This window comes from Danio aesculapii, chromosome 8, assembly GCF_903798145.1.
Source record: "Danio aesculapii chromosome 8, fDanAes4.1, whole genome shotgun sequence".
Taxonomy (NCBI): Eukaryota; Metazoa; Chordata; class Actinopteri; order Cypriniformes; family Danionidae; genus Danio; species Danio aesculapii.
In genome coordinates, this window is record NC_079442.1 from 31,633,542 (window position 1) to 31,649,241 (window position 15,700).

General features: G+C 35.1%; 1 protein-coding gene across 1 annotated transcript in view; it reads right to left on the reverse strand.

The window, feature by feature from the left end:
- Positions 1 to 200: 200 nt before the first annotated feature.
- ajap1 (adherens junctions associated protein 1) overlaps positions 201 to 15,700 on the reverse strand; it is a 93,750-nt gene continuing 78,250 nt past the window's right edge. Inside the window, exons 3-6 of the mRNA XM_056463721.1 lie at positions 10,313 to 10,400; positions 8,239 to 8,481; positions 3,637 to 3,759; positions 201 to 2,222 (exon numbers count right to left, since the gene is read on the reverse strand). Coding sequence (XP_056319696.1) covers positions 3,687 to 3,759; positions 8,239 to 8,481; positions 10,313 to 10,400 — 404 coding nt within the window. The 3' untranslated portion in view covers positions 201 to 2,222; positions 3,637 to 3,686. The remainder of the gene's footprint in view (positions 2,223 to 3,636; positions 3,760 to 8,238; positions 8,482 to 10,312; positions 10,401 to 15,700) is intronic.

The window sequence follows — 15,700 nt, forward strand, 5'->3', positions numbered from 1 at the left end:
CTTCTTGTGAAGAAAAATTATTAGTTTGTGCAAGAATGTGAATATTATTTACAACATTTTTACCACAACCTCTGGAATTGATCCTGATTAATTTTATTTTGACCGTTTGTTTGTTTGTTTTTTAACTCTCAAAGTGATTTGGATTATATAAATGAGAAATATATATATATATATATATGTAAATGAATAATTGACATACTGTATCTTGGATGACCTGAGGAATTAAAGCAAATTAACAATGAATTTTCATTTCTGGGTGAACTGTCTCTTTAAATATAGATGTAAACTTCAATGAAATCAACTTCACATAAACTACTAGGCACACAAATGAACACAATATTTTGTTCTTTTAAAAGTCTATATGCAATGCTGATAACTGCTATCTATGGTGGCCAAGAGAGCTTAACGCGCTGCAATTTAAGAAAACAATTACAAAAACACCAGCATATTAAAAAACTATCTTCATCAGTTTGACAGCACATGTGTTGCAAATTCTCACAACACAAACAACTGAAGAAACACGCTACATTTTGTCACAATGCAAACAAGTGAAGAAACTCGCTGCATTTTGTCACAACACAAACAAGTGAAGAAAACGCGCTGCATTTTGTCACAACACAAACAAATGAAGAAACACGCTGCATTTTGTCACAACACAAACAACTGAAGAAATATCCACGTAACACAACTGAAATGTTTCAAGGAGACCCAAAAACATGACCGACCCTGCTGAGATATGGATGTGTTATTGTTGCTCAATGAAGTTGTTGGTGGTCTTTTAAAGGTGAGTTTTATTTGTTTATTTTAATATCCTGATTACATGATTCCATTGTCTTTTGTAAATTATTTGCCTAAATAAACTAATGTTTTATTGTGAAACGTTGTTTTAATAGTATGCAGCACGTTTGTTAAATGCAGTGCGTGTCTTCAGTTGTTTGTGTTGTGACAAAATGCAGTGTGTTCCTTCAGTTGTTTGTGTTGTGAGAATTTGCAACACATGTGCTGTCAAACTGATGAAGATTGTTTCTTAATTTGCTGGTGTTTTTGTAATTGCATGTGTTTTCTTAAATTGCAGCACAATAAGCTCTCTCGACCACCATAGTGATTAATTCAAATTAAGGAGGTTTATTAGCTATTTTATAATGCTTTTATAGATAATTGTGTGTTATTTCAGATCAACCCAGTAATACTGGTATTAAACAACCTCTCTGGGGGTCTGTGAGTCCGTAAACATGATTAACCCGTACATGTATTTCTCATCAGTGATAATAATAATAAAAAAATGGAAACTCGACAAGCGTCTGAAGCATGGCTTTGGCAAATCAAAGCTTTGAATACAGAATCTGGCTTCCACATGGTTTGGTAGCTTTAAAAAAAAAATGCTAAATACTAATGATAATTGAACCTCCGCTCGCAGATTAACAGTCCCAAGAGTCCAGTTGAATTGGGTCTGTCTGACTCATAGTAACCTCGTTTGTATAAAAATAGAGACTATTCCTTTAAAACGGGGCCTAGTAACAATGTAGCGAAATTAAAACCTGGGTTTACTATTCCTCGCTGGGATCTTCTCTGTTTTTTTTTTCTTTCCTGTTTTTCTGCATCATCTAAATGAATAGTGCTCCATATAAATATTTTTGGACATTTGTAACACATTTCCTCTGCTATTTCAAAACATATTTCAAATACATATTCATACTTTTTGTACAAAAACGGATGACGGATTGATATTGGGAGACAGTCACTGAAATTACTCGATGTTGTGTCTGTAATTTTCCACAAAACTGAACGCGTCCCATCTATATATGTAGTGGCACATAATGGCATTATTGGCACAAAGTTCAGGAGAGTCTTTTCTCCACACAAGCAGACGTATCGTGTCAGAGATCGTCTCCGCTCCAGCACACCCACATGTGCAGTAATACACGTATAGAATATATCAGCTCTAGGTATAGCATCTCTAAAATGAGCACATGTCTATGGAAAATAATTTGGGTGTGGTATCCATAGCACTGCATCAGTCTAGAAAAATAAACATCTTCAGTCCACTTCTAGTGTGATCCCACATTTGTACAAAACTGCCTGTTCGTCTCGCTTCCCGTCGCTGTAATTGCTTGTCGTTGTTGTTCTTGTGGTTTTGTTTTGCTTTATTGTGTGTGTGTGCGTGTATGTGTGTGTTTTCTTTAAGTCTTTTGTGTTTGATTCACAGGTTTTCCAATGAGATCCTGAAAGGAGAGAAAATTGCATTTTAGTTGGGAAATATTAAACTGATGTCACAGATAGTCATCTGATGGTTTAAATATATAACTGGGTTTTTTACATCCTATAAATATAAATTACAGCATATACATAAATAGCACGTTAAATAGTTGAAAGTTTTTAAAAAGCATATTAATACATTTCAGTAGCAAATAATCTTCATTGCTATTTAATCGAACATATTTTTATCAATTAGGGTTCATACGGTCATGGAAAACCCGGAAAAGTCATGGAATTTTGACATGGCGTTTTCCAGGCCTGGAAAAGTTTTGGAAAAACAGAAAAACCCACAAAGTTTTGGAAAAGTCATGGAAAACAGAAATCTGTATACTTGAATATAGGTTATTTACTTCTTTTCTGTCCTTCTGTCAGTTTTACATATATATAAATTGAAACTAAATAGATTGTTGCGTGTTTTACGATATGCTGTAATAAATTTGAACATGGATTATTATGTTAATGTACAAAATAAACCCGATTTAACGTCCACAAACCGGGATTAAAGTGTCTTCTTTTATAATTGTATTGACATGCAGCTGTGGTAATAAGGACAGTAAAATCGTTGTAATTCATTACAAACATGCAGTTTTAAAACCGTTTTAAACTTGTGAAACTCATTCTTGATCACATTTGATAACAACTGATGATCACAGAGAGCTGAACAGATATTTTAGCCCCAGTTGTTTTGCACACCTCCTGTCTTGTTGATATGATTATACGCGTTACTTCTGAGACATGTAAATATGTGGCTGTTAATCAATTCGGTGGGTGGGAAAACCGCACTCCTACGTCACGTTGCTGTCAGACTCAAAATGGGAGGTATTTGGATCCTATTTTAATGTCAAAAAAAAAAAAAAAAGAGACTTATTGTCTTTCTATCACCCCAATATGACTGTGGACACACTATACCTGCACACAGTTCAGTCCAAACAGCTTACAAAAGATGATTTTCATCATACAGTAGATTCCCTTTAAAATAAATTAGATTAATAATTGAAAAAAACTTAATCAATTATATCTGCATTTGCAGACTTTACTAACTACATTAATGTTACTAACTATATTACCTAATGTTAATTATATGTTACCAATCAATTTTGTAAAAATAAAAAATATTTATCTTTAGTTTTAATGCAATTGTGGTACCATTAGCATTCTCACATCACACTCTACTTCAGCTGTCGGCGTGTTTCCTGTTTCAGCAGAATTTTTGCACAAATTTGAGCACATAGTCTGCAACTCATTTCCATTCTATGACTAGTGAAATACCCCCTTTGAACCCTGAAGAGCTGTGATTTTCCAGTAAGTACACAAGCGCTGGGAAAACATGCCAGAAATGCACCATGCGGACTTCAGAACCGTATGAAATATAATACATACCAGGGCACAAATTGAAGACGTGGGCTCAACCCAAAGGTAGTAAAAGGGCCTCAACAGGAGATCTCGAACCATTTCTCGGACACAAAGGCCACAGGGATTAGCTGCCTTTCAGTGGGCGACGGTCTGGAATAGACAGACAGATCAGCTCTTCAATCCTGCAGATATAAGCACTTCTATCCCACTCCCTCATTCAACACTCCTTTTTTTATGTCTTATACCACAAACAGAAGTGCCCACAGTTACATTTCCTTCAAAGCCTCTCATCTTGGCTTTGTATTCTCAAGCATACAGTATTAAATGAAGCAGCAGTGAAATTATTCATACAGTTTAAAGCTCAGTCTTTTGTATAGGCGAGGGTAATGGAAGGACAAAAAAAAAACATGACTACACAATTGTCACAACATACTTATCTGAAAAATAATGACTTTCTGGCAGATTAAACTGGTTATTTCCAAAATGCCCATTAAAAGCTAAATTATTCTGTTATTAGAGATTGGAGCAGAGAAAAATGTGGTAAATGCTGCACTTTAAGAATGGTGATATTGTATGTTTTCAAACAAAGACATATTTAAAACGCTATGAATAGAACAGAATGCATTAGGTTTGAGAAAACAGCTTTTTATAAGGCAGACTATTATTAATTTGACAAGCTGTCATAAATAGCTAAAAAAAAAAAGCTCATTAATAAAAAACATGATGAAACTGCCAGAAAGTCTGCCTGCATGTGAATGGCAGCAACAGTAGTGTGTTAAAGAGAATTCATTTAGAGATGCAACTTTTTTGAAATGGTTTTAATTCTGGAACTACCAGAATTCTAGAACTACTAGAATAGTGGTTATTCTGACTGTTCATATAAGACCAAACTGATGTTTGTTATATTCACATTCGGGCGGCACGTAAATTCAAGTGGCTCAGTGGTTAGCACTGTTACCTCACAGCAAGAAAGTTGCTGGTTTGAGTCCTGGCAGGGCCAGATGACATTTCTGTCTGGAGTTTGCATGTTCTCCCCGTGTTCACGTGGGTGTCCTCTGTGTTCTCCGGTTTCCCCACGGTCTAAAGACATGCGCTATAAGCAGGGCGTCTGCGGGGTCTTAAAAAGTCTTAAAATGTCTTAAATCTCAAAGATAGAAGTTTAGGCCTTAAAAAGTCCTAAATTTGCTGAAATATTGTGTTGTAGGTCTTAAATCTTTTTTAAACAGGTCTTCATTTTCCTTTGTTCATGTATAGATACCCAAGATATAGATCTGGCCATTAACACCCTTGCAATAGCCAACAATCCATCTCAATAAAACGTAACTTTTTATTTAAAATGTCATTTTAAAAATGTAACATAATGGTTTCATTGATTTAATAATAAAATAATAATACATTTTTATTTTATAGCGCCGTTCCAGAGCTCAAGAACACTTTACAATGAATGTAACAAAATAGATAGTACAAACAGACATTGAAAGAAACAGTAATCAAGTAGAGAAAACATTAGGTTCCCAAACATACGAGAAGTCAAATATAACAAACTAAAAATACAAAACAAGACCTAGAAGACAAGAGTACAGGTTGATCAAACAAAGTGGTCTGTTTATCAAATCAGGTAAAGATTAAGTAAAGATTAAAATCCTGAGCTATTATTAACAGAACAGAGTGAGCGTGGTAGAGAGTTCCAAAGTTTGGGTGCAATAACACTAAATGATCTGCCCCCCATTGAAGAGAGGTGGTACCGAGGGACAGCAAGAAGGCCAGAGTCAGAGGAACGTAATGAGAGATGTAGGGATGTAGAGGACAAGCATGCTGCAAAGATAAGAGGGAGCTAGGTCATTTAAGGATCTAAATGCAAGGTGGAGAGATTTTAATTTAATACGGTATGGAACTGGGAGCCAATGGAGGTCATATAAGATTGGGGTTATATGAGCAGAACCTTATAATAATATTCCTTATTTTATTTTGAAAATTAAAATAAGGTTTTAATAATGTTTATGTTTAAAAAAAGTGGATGTTTACAACTTGAGCTTGCTTGTTTTGACACAATATTTTAAATATTTTGCTAAGTAATACTTAAAAATTTCAATTTATTATTATTATTATTATTATTATAATATTTTTATTGTATTATTCAATTTATTAAATTATAAAAAAAAATTTGATAAGACAAATATAATTATTTTACATCTGGGCCATTTGAAAAACACCAAATAGCGTTTAGCCCTGTATGTGTCTAAAATTTGATTCATAATGGTCTTAAAAATGTCTTAAATTCTTAAATTTACTCTAAGTGAAACCTGCAGAAACCCTGTATAAGTGAATTGGGTAAGCAAAATTGGCCATAGTGTATGAGTGTGTGTGATTGGCAGAGTGTATGAGTGTTTCCCAGTATTGGGTTGCAGCTGTGTAAAACATATGCCGGAATAGTTGGTGGTTCATTCTGCTGTGGCGACCCCTGTTAAAAAAAGGGACTAAGCCGAAGGAAAATGAGTGAATATTAACATTCATAACTCCTATTGAGATTTTGGAATCATGCTTTGAATGTTTGTTGTCATATTTATTTTAAGTAATATATAATATTTTAATTACCCTGAAAATAATATATTATACAATAATATAGCCTATATTTCTGTACATGTTATTACATAAAGTGTGTACCTCTCTTTGTCAGGCAAACAGAAAAGCTAACATTTTCATAGCAGTTACCTTTGAAAGATATGTCTGAAGTCAAATTTATTTTTTGCTATCAGAAAGTTATGTTTTGTTAGCAGAAAGTTGCTAGGCAACAGAAGCACACATATTTAAAGGTCTAGGGAAAAGAAGCAGATGCCAAAATGTATGTGGTCACGTTGACCGTTTCAAGCATTCAAGGGAGAAATACTCAACTCTGTCATTTTAATAACATAACAAAGACTGCCTTGGTAGTTCTAGTGTTAACATAGAAGTTTATAAGCCGGTTAGTGCCATGGATTAAAGGTAATGTGACCTTTTGTCTTAATTTTTTCTTGCAGATGTTTTTTTTTTTTTTTTTCATTTATCAATTCATTTTCCTTCAGCTTAATACCTTTATTCATAAGGGGTCACCACAGCTGAATGAACCGCCAACTTATCCAGCATATGTTTTACACAGCGGATGCCCTTCCAGCTGCAACCCAGTACTGAGAAACACCCATACACACTCATTCACACACACATACACTAAGGCCAATTTAGTTTATTCAATTCACCTATAGCGTATGTCATTGGACTGTAGGGGAAACCAGAGCGCCCGGAGGAAACCCACGCCAACACGGGGAGATCATACAAACTCTACACAGAAACACCAACTGACCCAGCCCGGACTCAAACCAGAGACCTTCTTGCTGTGAGGCGACAATGCTAACCACTGAGCCACTTTGTCGCCATAGGTTTTTTTCTAACAATTTAATATTTGCTTTTTTAGAACTTCAGGTTTGTTTCTGCAATTACAAGTTAACAATTGAACTTAGAAGATAATTTTTTTTCAGAATTGCGTGGTATAACCAGACCCAAGCTGCCCATCGAGTATATTTATTTACTTAGGTAAATTTGTGTAAATATACTGTATATTTGTTTCATTTTTAAATTAATTATCATAAAATTATTTTCTAATATGCAAATGTTTATATGATTTATTTACAATACAACTTGCAAAGAAATATTTAGCATTTTAGTACACTGCAACCCAATAAGCAACTCAAACAGTTTGAGGAAACCGATTGCAACAAACCATTTGAGTACTGTGAACTTACTCCATTTAAGTTGTAGTGATGAGGTATTAAATCAACTCATCACCTTCAACACTGAGTTCAAAACTCTTTTCAAATGAGTAGAATTACCTTTCAGTCAATTTTGAGACTACACTCATTTCATTTGATAAAGTTGACTGTTGGGTTTTACAGTGTAGATATACTGTATGAGAAACTTGCTTTGTTTACAAAACATCTAATTGGATCTGCATTGTAAAACTTAAATAAAAGTTAAAAAGTTATAGTTTTTATTTCATGTTGTGAGATTTTAGCTACTGTTCTCTTAAAATCATTCTGCATAAATCCACAGATTATTTACAAAATTCTGCACAGAAATAGCAAAAACTGTCCACAGATTCTGTCTGGCCTGGTTATAAGACAAATCAATTCTGAGGATATAGCAGTCATTTTAGGGAAAAAGTGAGAATTGTGAGAAATAAAGTCAGAGCAGCAAGTTAGCTTAGGAACTAACAATTGCAAGTCATAATTCTGAGTAAAGCCATTATTATGAAACACACTTTATTCTAAATTTACATCTCCAATTTGAAGGTTAAAAATTTATTTCTTGTAATTCCAAGTTAGCGTACCCATAATTCTGAGTTTATTTCTTCTAATTCTGAGTTTATATCTAGACATTCTAAGATGCGTTTTATTATTGTGTAATGTCCTCTGCTTCACTATGGTCCGGTGTTTAAGATTTTGGAATGAACATTATTTCTGACAACAATAAACTTACTCTATTTTATAAGTGAGTAACCCCCAGTCAAAGTATAGACAGCACTGTCAGTGTCCAAACTACTCATCAACCTCAAGCCCAGTTGTTCCTCCTGAAAATAAATCTATGTTAGACTCTTACCTGTTTCCGTTGTAGGAGGTCTTGTAGATGGGAGTGTGCTGGATCATCTCGTCCGTGTACACGGGTATGCCGGCCCGCACACACTCGTGCGAGCACTGTAAACTGTCGTTGTATGCGGTGAAGATGTCCACTTTACTGGACACACGAGCCGGCGTGAAGTCGGTCAGATTCTGACAGCTTTCCTCCTGCTGGTTGATCTTTCTCTGATGGCTGCTGTGTCGGCCATTCCCGGACTGTGCACAACTACAAAAACACGCACCAAATTCACAAAGCCAACATAAAATCATACCTTGAACCGCTGTGTCTGTCCTACATTGAACATGGACTGGGGAGACAGACACAGACATATTTAAGCTGTGTTCCAAAACCTAGTGAGCCGTCTCACTGCGGGTTTCATAGGCAGCCTGACTGAAACGGAGCTTCAGAATTGACTGATTGGAGGGCTCTACATAGACAGCATCTCTGTTCTACTGATTTCAGTGGAGCAATTTGATGAGAAGGGGCGAATATGTAGTTCTTCATCTGTTAACATAGGTTCTAATGTAATGCTTTATAATATATAAACCAAAGATGAGTTTAATTGATTCTTTTTTGTATGAAAATTTCGTTAAATGAACTATAACTATAAAGCTGTAAATCAATTAACTAACAAATAACTATAAAACAATTGCACTGTAAACAGTCATTCTGTGGCCCTGTTAATATGCACACTTTGTTTAATAAAATGAATTTCCTGTTTTTAGGACATTTTTTGCTTTGAAATTACTTAAAAATGTCTGTAATAAAATCTAATCAATTTTATCATAAGAATTCAGCTAATATTTTTGAATAATTTCAAAAAGAGAAAATATTAATTAAATCCAACGTGATTAAAATGAGCATTTTCAAATTCACAATCATTTTCTGTTACAACGATCAATAATTAAATCAATCATTTTGATTAAAATGTGCACATTTTTTTAAGCACTGTTTGCAGTTACTCATTTTAAATGGCTACTTTTATATAAGCCAATTTAATTAACTGTTACTCAATCCATATTTGTTGAATTTTATTAATAATATTTCTTGTAATCTGTTACCTCAATTTTTATTAAGTAGATATAGGGTGTTACGTTTTACAGTGTGGTTTCTAATTGTTTTTATGTAATAATAATAATAATAAAAAAAATAATAACAACAAAAATAATATCAATAATAATTACAACATCACATATATTTAAATTATTTTCAATAAAAAATGTGTACCACTTTATCATTTGTGACATTAATATGTTTCAGCATTTAATAAACTGGGATTAAGTCACATTTTAGAAGCTAATAATAATTATGTTATTATTATTATTATTATTAATTCATTCATACCACATGTCTTTGGACTGTGGGGGAAACTGGAACACCTGGAGGAAACCCACGTGAACACAGTGAGAACATGCAAACTCCACACAGAAATGCCAACTGACCCAGCTAAGGCTCGAACCAGTGACCTTGCTGTGAGGCGATCGTGCTACCCACTGTGCCACCATGACACATTATTATTTTTTATTTTATTTTCCAATAAGTGAGATTGAGAGGTGATAAACTTTTCAGCATTTTATTTTTAATCAGCAATAAAGATTTAATAAAAACGTTTTTATTATTATCATAGCTACTTTTTCCACCCAAATTTTAAGATTCATTAATGAACATTTCAATTTCAAGTAATTCTTCAACAATTTTTATTAGTCAATTATTAAAAAATATATTATTATTTTTATTTATTCATTTATTTACTATCTTTTTCAGGAGCTATTTTAACTGTTTTTATTTTCACCACCCATGTTTCAGTGCATTCTGCGATTGCTCTCTCTCTCACTCTGCAGATCTTAAAATGTGACAAGTAGAAGATATCTTAGGCTCACTAGGTTTGGGAACATGCTTGTGTGTACGAGTGTTCGATTTGTGCAATATGAGCTCTCTCACAAACAAACTGCAAGAGAAGGACAGATTGAAAACAAGATAAACAGACAGAAGGACAGGAATAGGGAGAGACAGACAGACAGGAAAGTCTCTGCTGAAAGAAAAGAATGTATCCTACCAGTTTTTAAGGACTAGAGTAGTGATCAAGGCTGCGACGATCATGATGAGGGACACAGTGATGGTGATGATCTGGTGAACAGCCAGACCTAAAAGAGAAAAAAATAAAACCGTTATCAGTTACAGCCTTTTGATTTCATTACACTGTGCATTTGATTGCAATAACACTGGAGCTGCATCTTAAAGTCCTCCTGAAATGATCAAGTTTTTTGGGGGTGTTACTTTCAATACTTATGAGGTCATCTGTTAGCTAGTGTGCTCCAAACAATTATAAAATTCGTATCTAGAATATCTAAATATCTGAAACCTTTAAGTTTATTCTTTCTGCCAGTGTTTTATGACATCACATTATATTTCAGCTTCTCATCTCATCGACTGAAGCATCTCCTTCCTTACAAGACACTAAAATTGCGACTGAAACCAGTAATTCACATGTGGGTCTACTGTAACAGAGCATTCTTACCAACGGTTCACCTAAACATTTGCAAATATGAAAAAAAATTGATGTGAGGAATGCAAAAAATGTTGGGTTGCTGAAGGGCATATGCGTATGTTTTATATATTCACCTCCATATAGCAAGATCAAAGGGAAAATGCATTGTGTGCGCACACACACACACACACCTGTGATCTGATTATGGTTTGATATTGACCCACATGCACAAAAGAACAACTCTTCACAGCATAACCTTTCTGATTACAGTATGTACAGTATGCACGTTGTCATGTTTTGTTTAATATTATTATTGTTATTGCCATTTTCACAGACAACAACAGTATATTTCATGAATTATAAATAGTTGTTTTTCTATTACAATTGTGTATTTCAATTTCTGAAACCTAAAAGAACTATTATTGAAAACAACTGCAAGAGGATGTTTGTAGTACAGCGTGTGCCAGTGCAGAATGATGATTGAAAATGATGTCAATGTTGCATGAATTACCATTCACAATGCAAATTGAAACCGAAAAGATCAGAATAAATGCAGTTTGTGCTGTTCACACTGTCATGACAAAAGTAGATCTTGATCAGATTTGAGCTACATTTGCCGTTAATGTGAACATAGCCTAAATGTCTAGTGGCATAACAGTAGAGAGTGAACCATATGTACTGGTCAAGTCAGGTCAGGTTGAGCTTTATTATCATTCTCCTACATGTGTGGACATAAAGTGAAATGAAAGGGAGTGTCTCACAGGACCTCAGTGCAGCATAAACAAACATAAATTGCAACCACAAGACATAAGAGCAATTTTTTAAACCTATACATACTGTAACTAACAAACTAGAGAAGTAATCTATTTGTACTACTAACTAAACATATAGTTTGTAAAGTTATAAATACTGGGTTGCCAGACAGCATCTCACTGTCAACTAAGTCAAACAAACATAAAAATAACAAAATGATAAGCATGAAACCTTACAATGGCCTATTAAACCACTGTTCATACAAAGACTGATCATTGAGAAATAACACGCCAAAATACCATCTTTTCCCACCATCAGTCATGTTTAAAATTGAAACCAGGAATCAAATGACAAAGAAAACACTATTGCAAACATCAAACAAATACACACTTGTATAACTTTTCAAGTAGGGATCAATTTGAAACAAACAACAAAGCGGTCAACCAACAAAAGTTCTTTTCATCAACACAAAAATAATTTAAAAACACCTAACCATACACATAACCTAGGACAGACTACAGTACACAATTACTTTATGTAAAACAGAAACAATATTATGCATTATTTACTAGTTGCCACAAACGTAAAAATGTACCTGACCCATTTGAATTCCACTGATTATTGTATTTTAAAGAGGATAAACAGACTTAGCATTGCTATTATAAAGTGCATAAGCAAGATGTGCTTTAGCTAATGGGCTATATGCACAGTAAGTGTTTTTCAGCCACCGATAAACATCCAGGGGAAGATTGACTATTTTTCTTTCCTTTTTCCTTTTGCAGCATTGAAAATATAATTGAATGAAAATATAGTCTGTTATTTAGACCTAATCATTAATTCAGTTGAGATAAAACGCTGTTTAAATGCAAGTGCCATCAGGAGTAGGGGAGTGCAGAAAAAACATTGAAAATACTGCTGTAAAATTATTTTCCATAGTTCTATATATTCCAAAGACTTGGCGTAGCAATATGGAATAAATATGCAGTGCTTCTTATCCAGTCTGAGACCCACTTTATATTGTATCTCAATCAGGCAGCGAAGATCATTCTTGAACAAACTAAAGGCTCTATTTTAATGATCTAGGCTCAAAGTCTAAAGCGCATGGCGCAAAAGCATTAAGGATGTGTCCGAATCTACTTTTGCTATTTTAAGGATGGAAAAACACGCTCTGCACCAGGGGTCTACTCTGTAACACCTGCCATTATGTTTCAGCTGAGTTTCCATCGCACATCAAACAAAGCATTTCATGGCACTTTAGGAGACTTTAACATGTACTGCTCTATCTAAGCAACCGTGTTTTTTTCAAAAGCCTGTCTGCCATCGTTACAGCGCATCAATCGCTCCATTTGACCATTTCTCAAAGTCTGGACCATGAAACAGCTTGACGGAAAGCAACAGGGAGAAGATGGTGAGCACACCAGCTGGCTAAAGGTCAGCAAACAACAATTAATGCAGAACAAGAACTCTCTGTTCCTGAATAAAGAACTATGAGCTGCGCAGTCTTTCTCAGTCCGTCACTCCCGAATGGATAGAAATGAAGCCCCGCGGGGAGCCACAGTTACAGACTTTTAGATATAAAGAGTGCCACGACTTCCATTTCTTGCTGGAGCTGATAAGAGTGAAGGAAGCAATTTTATGGATTTGCCCATCAATATTAAAGTGTTTGTGCGCGGCTCTGCGAGGAACTGCAGCTTCCTTATTAAAGCATGTGGCTTGGCACATTTGAGTGAGTGGTTCGTTTGCAGCGCATTTCCAGCATTAATTTATTCACAGTGTTATAACACCCGGTTCACCTGGCGCAGTGGTTTCACATGGGGATAAGGGTCATCTTCAATATGGGGCAGAGATTATGTGCTATGGCAGTTCTATTGTATTGTTATCTGTCTACTCGCTTTGAGGTTTTTGTTTTATATTTTAACTATTGTTTCATTTGTAAAGGCATTTATGCTACCACTGTCAACTACAAGTGCATGAACATGTAAATGCCAAACCAGTCATAAATATAGATTTTTTTGAAATTGAGTTTTATACATACAGTAAAGGCAGAATAAGTAAGCTTTCTGTTGATGGTTATTTTGTTATTATACCGTAGGACAATATTAGCAGAGATTCTACTATTTGAAAATATGTAAAGTTGTCCAAAAAAAGTCTTTAGCAATGCACACAACTAATCTAAAGTTGAGTTTTGATATAATTACAGTAGGGCAATTACCAAATGTATTTTTTGAATGATCTTTACTTAATATTCAAATGTTCAAAAATTCTTAATTTTTATCTATGTAATGTATTTTTGTATTTTTTATAAGGTCACATACATTCACCGGCCACTTTATTAGGTACACCTTACTAATACAGAGTTGGACCCCCTTTTGCATTCAGAACTGCCTTTATCCTTCGTGGCAAAGATTCAATAAGGTACTGGAAATATTGCTCAGAGATTTTGGTTCATATTAACATGATAGCATCACGCAGTTGCTGCAGATTTGTCGGCTGCACATCCATGATGCGAATCTCCCGATTCACCACATCCCAAAGGTGCTGTATTGGATTGAGGTCTGGTGACTGTGGAGGCCATTTAAGTGGAGTGAACTCATTATCATGTTCAAGAAACCAGTCTGAGATGATTCAGGCTTTATGACATGGCATGTTATCCATCTGGAAGTTGCCATCAGTAGATGGGTACACTGTGGTCATAAAGGGTTGGACATGGTCAGCAACAATACTCAGGTAGGCTGTGGCGTTGATACGATGCTCAATTGGTACTAATGGGCCCAAAGTGTGCCAAAAAGTATCCCCCACATCATCACACCACCACCACCAGCCTGAACCGTTGATACAAGGCATGATGGATCCATGTTTTCATGTTGTTGATTCTAAATTCTGACCCCACTATCTGAATGTTGCAGCAAAAATCGAGACTCATCAGACCAGGCAAAAATTTTTTAATCTTCTATTCCGAATATCTTCCAATTTTGGTGAGCCTGTGCGAATTGTAGCCTCAGTTTCCTGTTCTTAGTTGACTGCTGTAGCACATCCATCTCAAAGTTCAACATGTTGTTCAGAGATGCTCTTGTTGATCATTGATTGTAACAAGTGGTTATTTGAGTTACTGTTTCCTTTCTATTAGCTCCAACCAGTCTGGCCATTCTCCTCTGACCTCTCGCATTAACAAGGCATTTGCGTCCACAGAACTGCTGCTCACTGGATATTTTCTCTTTTTTGGACTATTCTATGTAAACCCTAGAGATGATTATACGTGAAAATCCCAGTAGATCAGCAGTTTCGGAAATACTCAGACCAGTCCTTCTGGCACCAACAACCATGCCATGTTCAAAGTCACTTAAATCACCTTTCTTCCCCATTCTGATGCTCGGTTTAAACTGCAGCAGATCGTCTTGACCATGTCTTCATGCCTCAATGCATTGAGTTGCTGCCATGTGATTTGCTGATTAGAAATTTGTGTTAACAAGCAGTTGGACAGGTTTACCTAATTAATACAATCCAGTGAGTGTATATGAGTTGAATTTGCTTTTGGGACGCTGATGCTGATATTTAAGATAAATAATAAAAAGGTACACAAAGACCTGTGTTTTAAATTTTGGCCATGAAAAAACTCACTAGTTTTGGCAAAGCCCTACTGCTCATATAGTCTGCTGATATTACGCAATAGACTTAGTTTATTACTTATTTGTCCATGAAATGTCTAAACCAGCCAAGATGCGAGTACAAAAACATAATCAGAAAAGCATCCCATAATCCTATGATCATTACTGAAACATAATCCTCAAAAACATCAAGATGTTTTTGTCAATACTGCACACCCCTATCATACACTGAAACTTGCTTTCATTTTGCCTGTATCATATCCAGGCTCTGAACAAAAAGCTGTTCTTGATTTGATATTGTACCAGGGAGAGAAAGAAGTGAAAATATACAGTCCTTCTTCTCCCCTTTCAGAGATAAACATAATAATCAGTTCCACCACAGTCTCCAGTACGCAGCCACCACACCATTGGACTGTTTGCATTATTCAGCATATAGTAATGAAAGCAATATCATACCTCACAAATAGCTCACATTAGCATATTCCTAATGCACTTCTTTGATTTAACTTACAGGACAGCAAATATAAGGGCTCACTGAGCTGAGCGTGTCTGTCAGTTTGCACATCGTTTCTCTTTGTAGTGCCTTTATATTAGATGT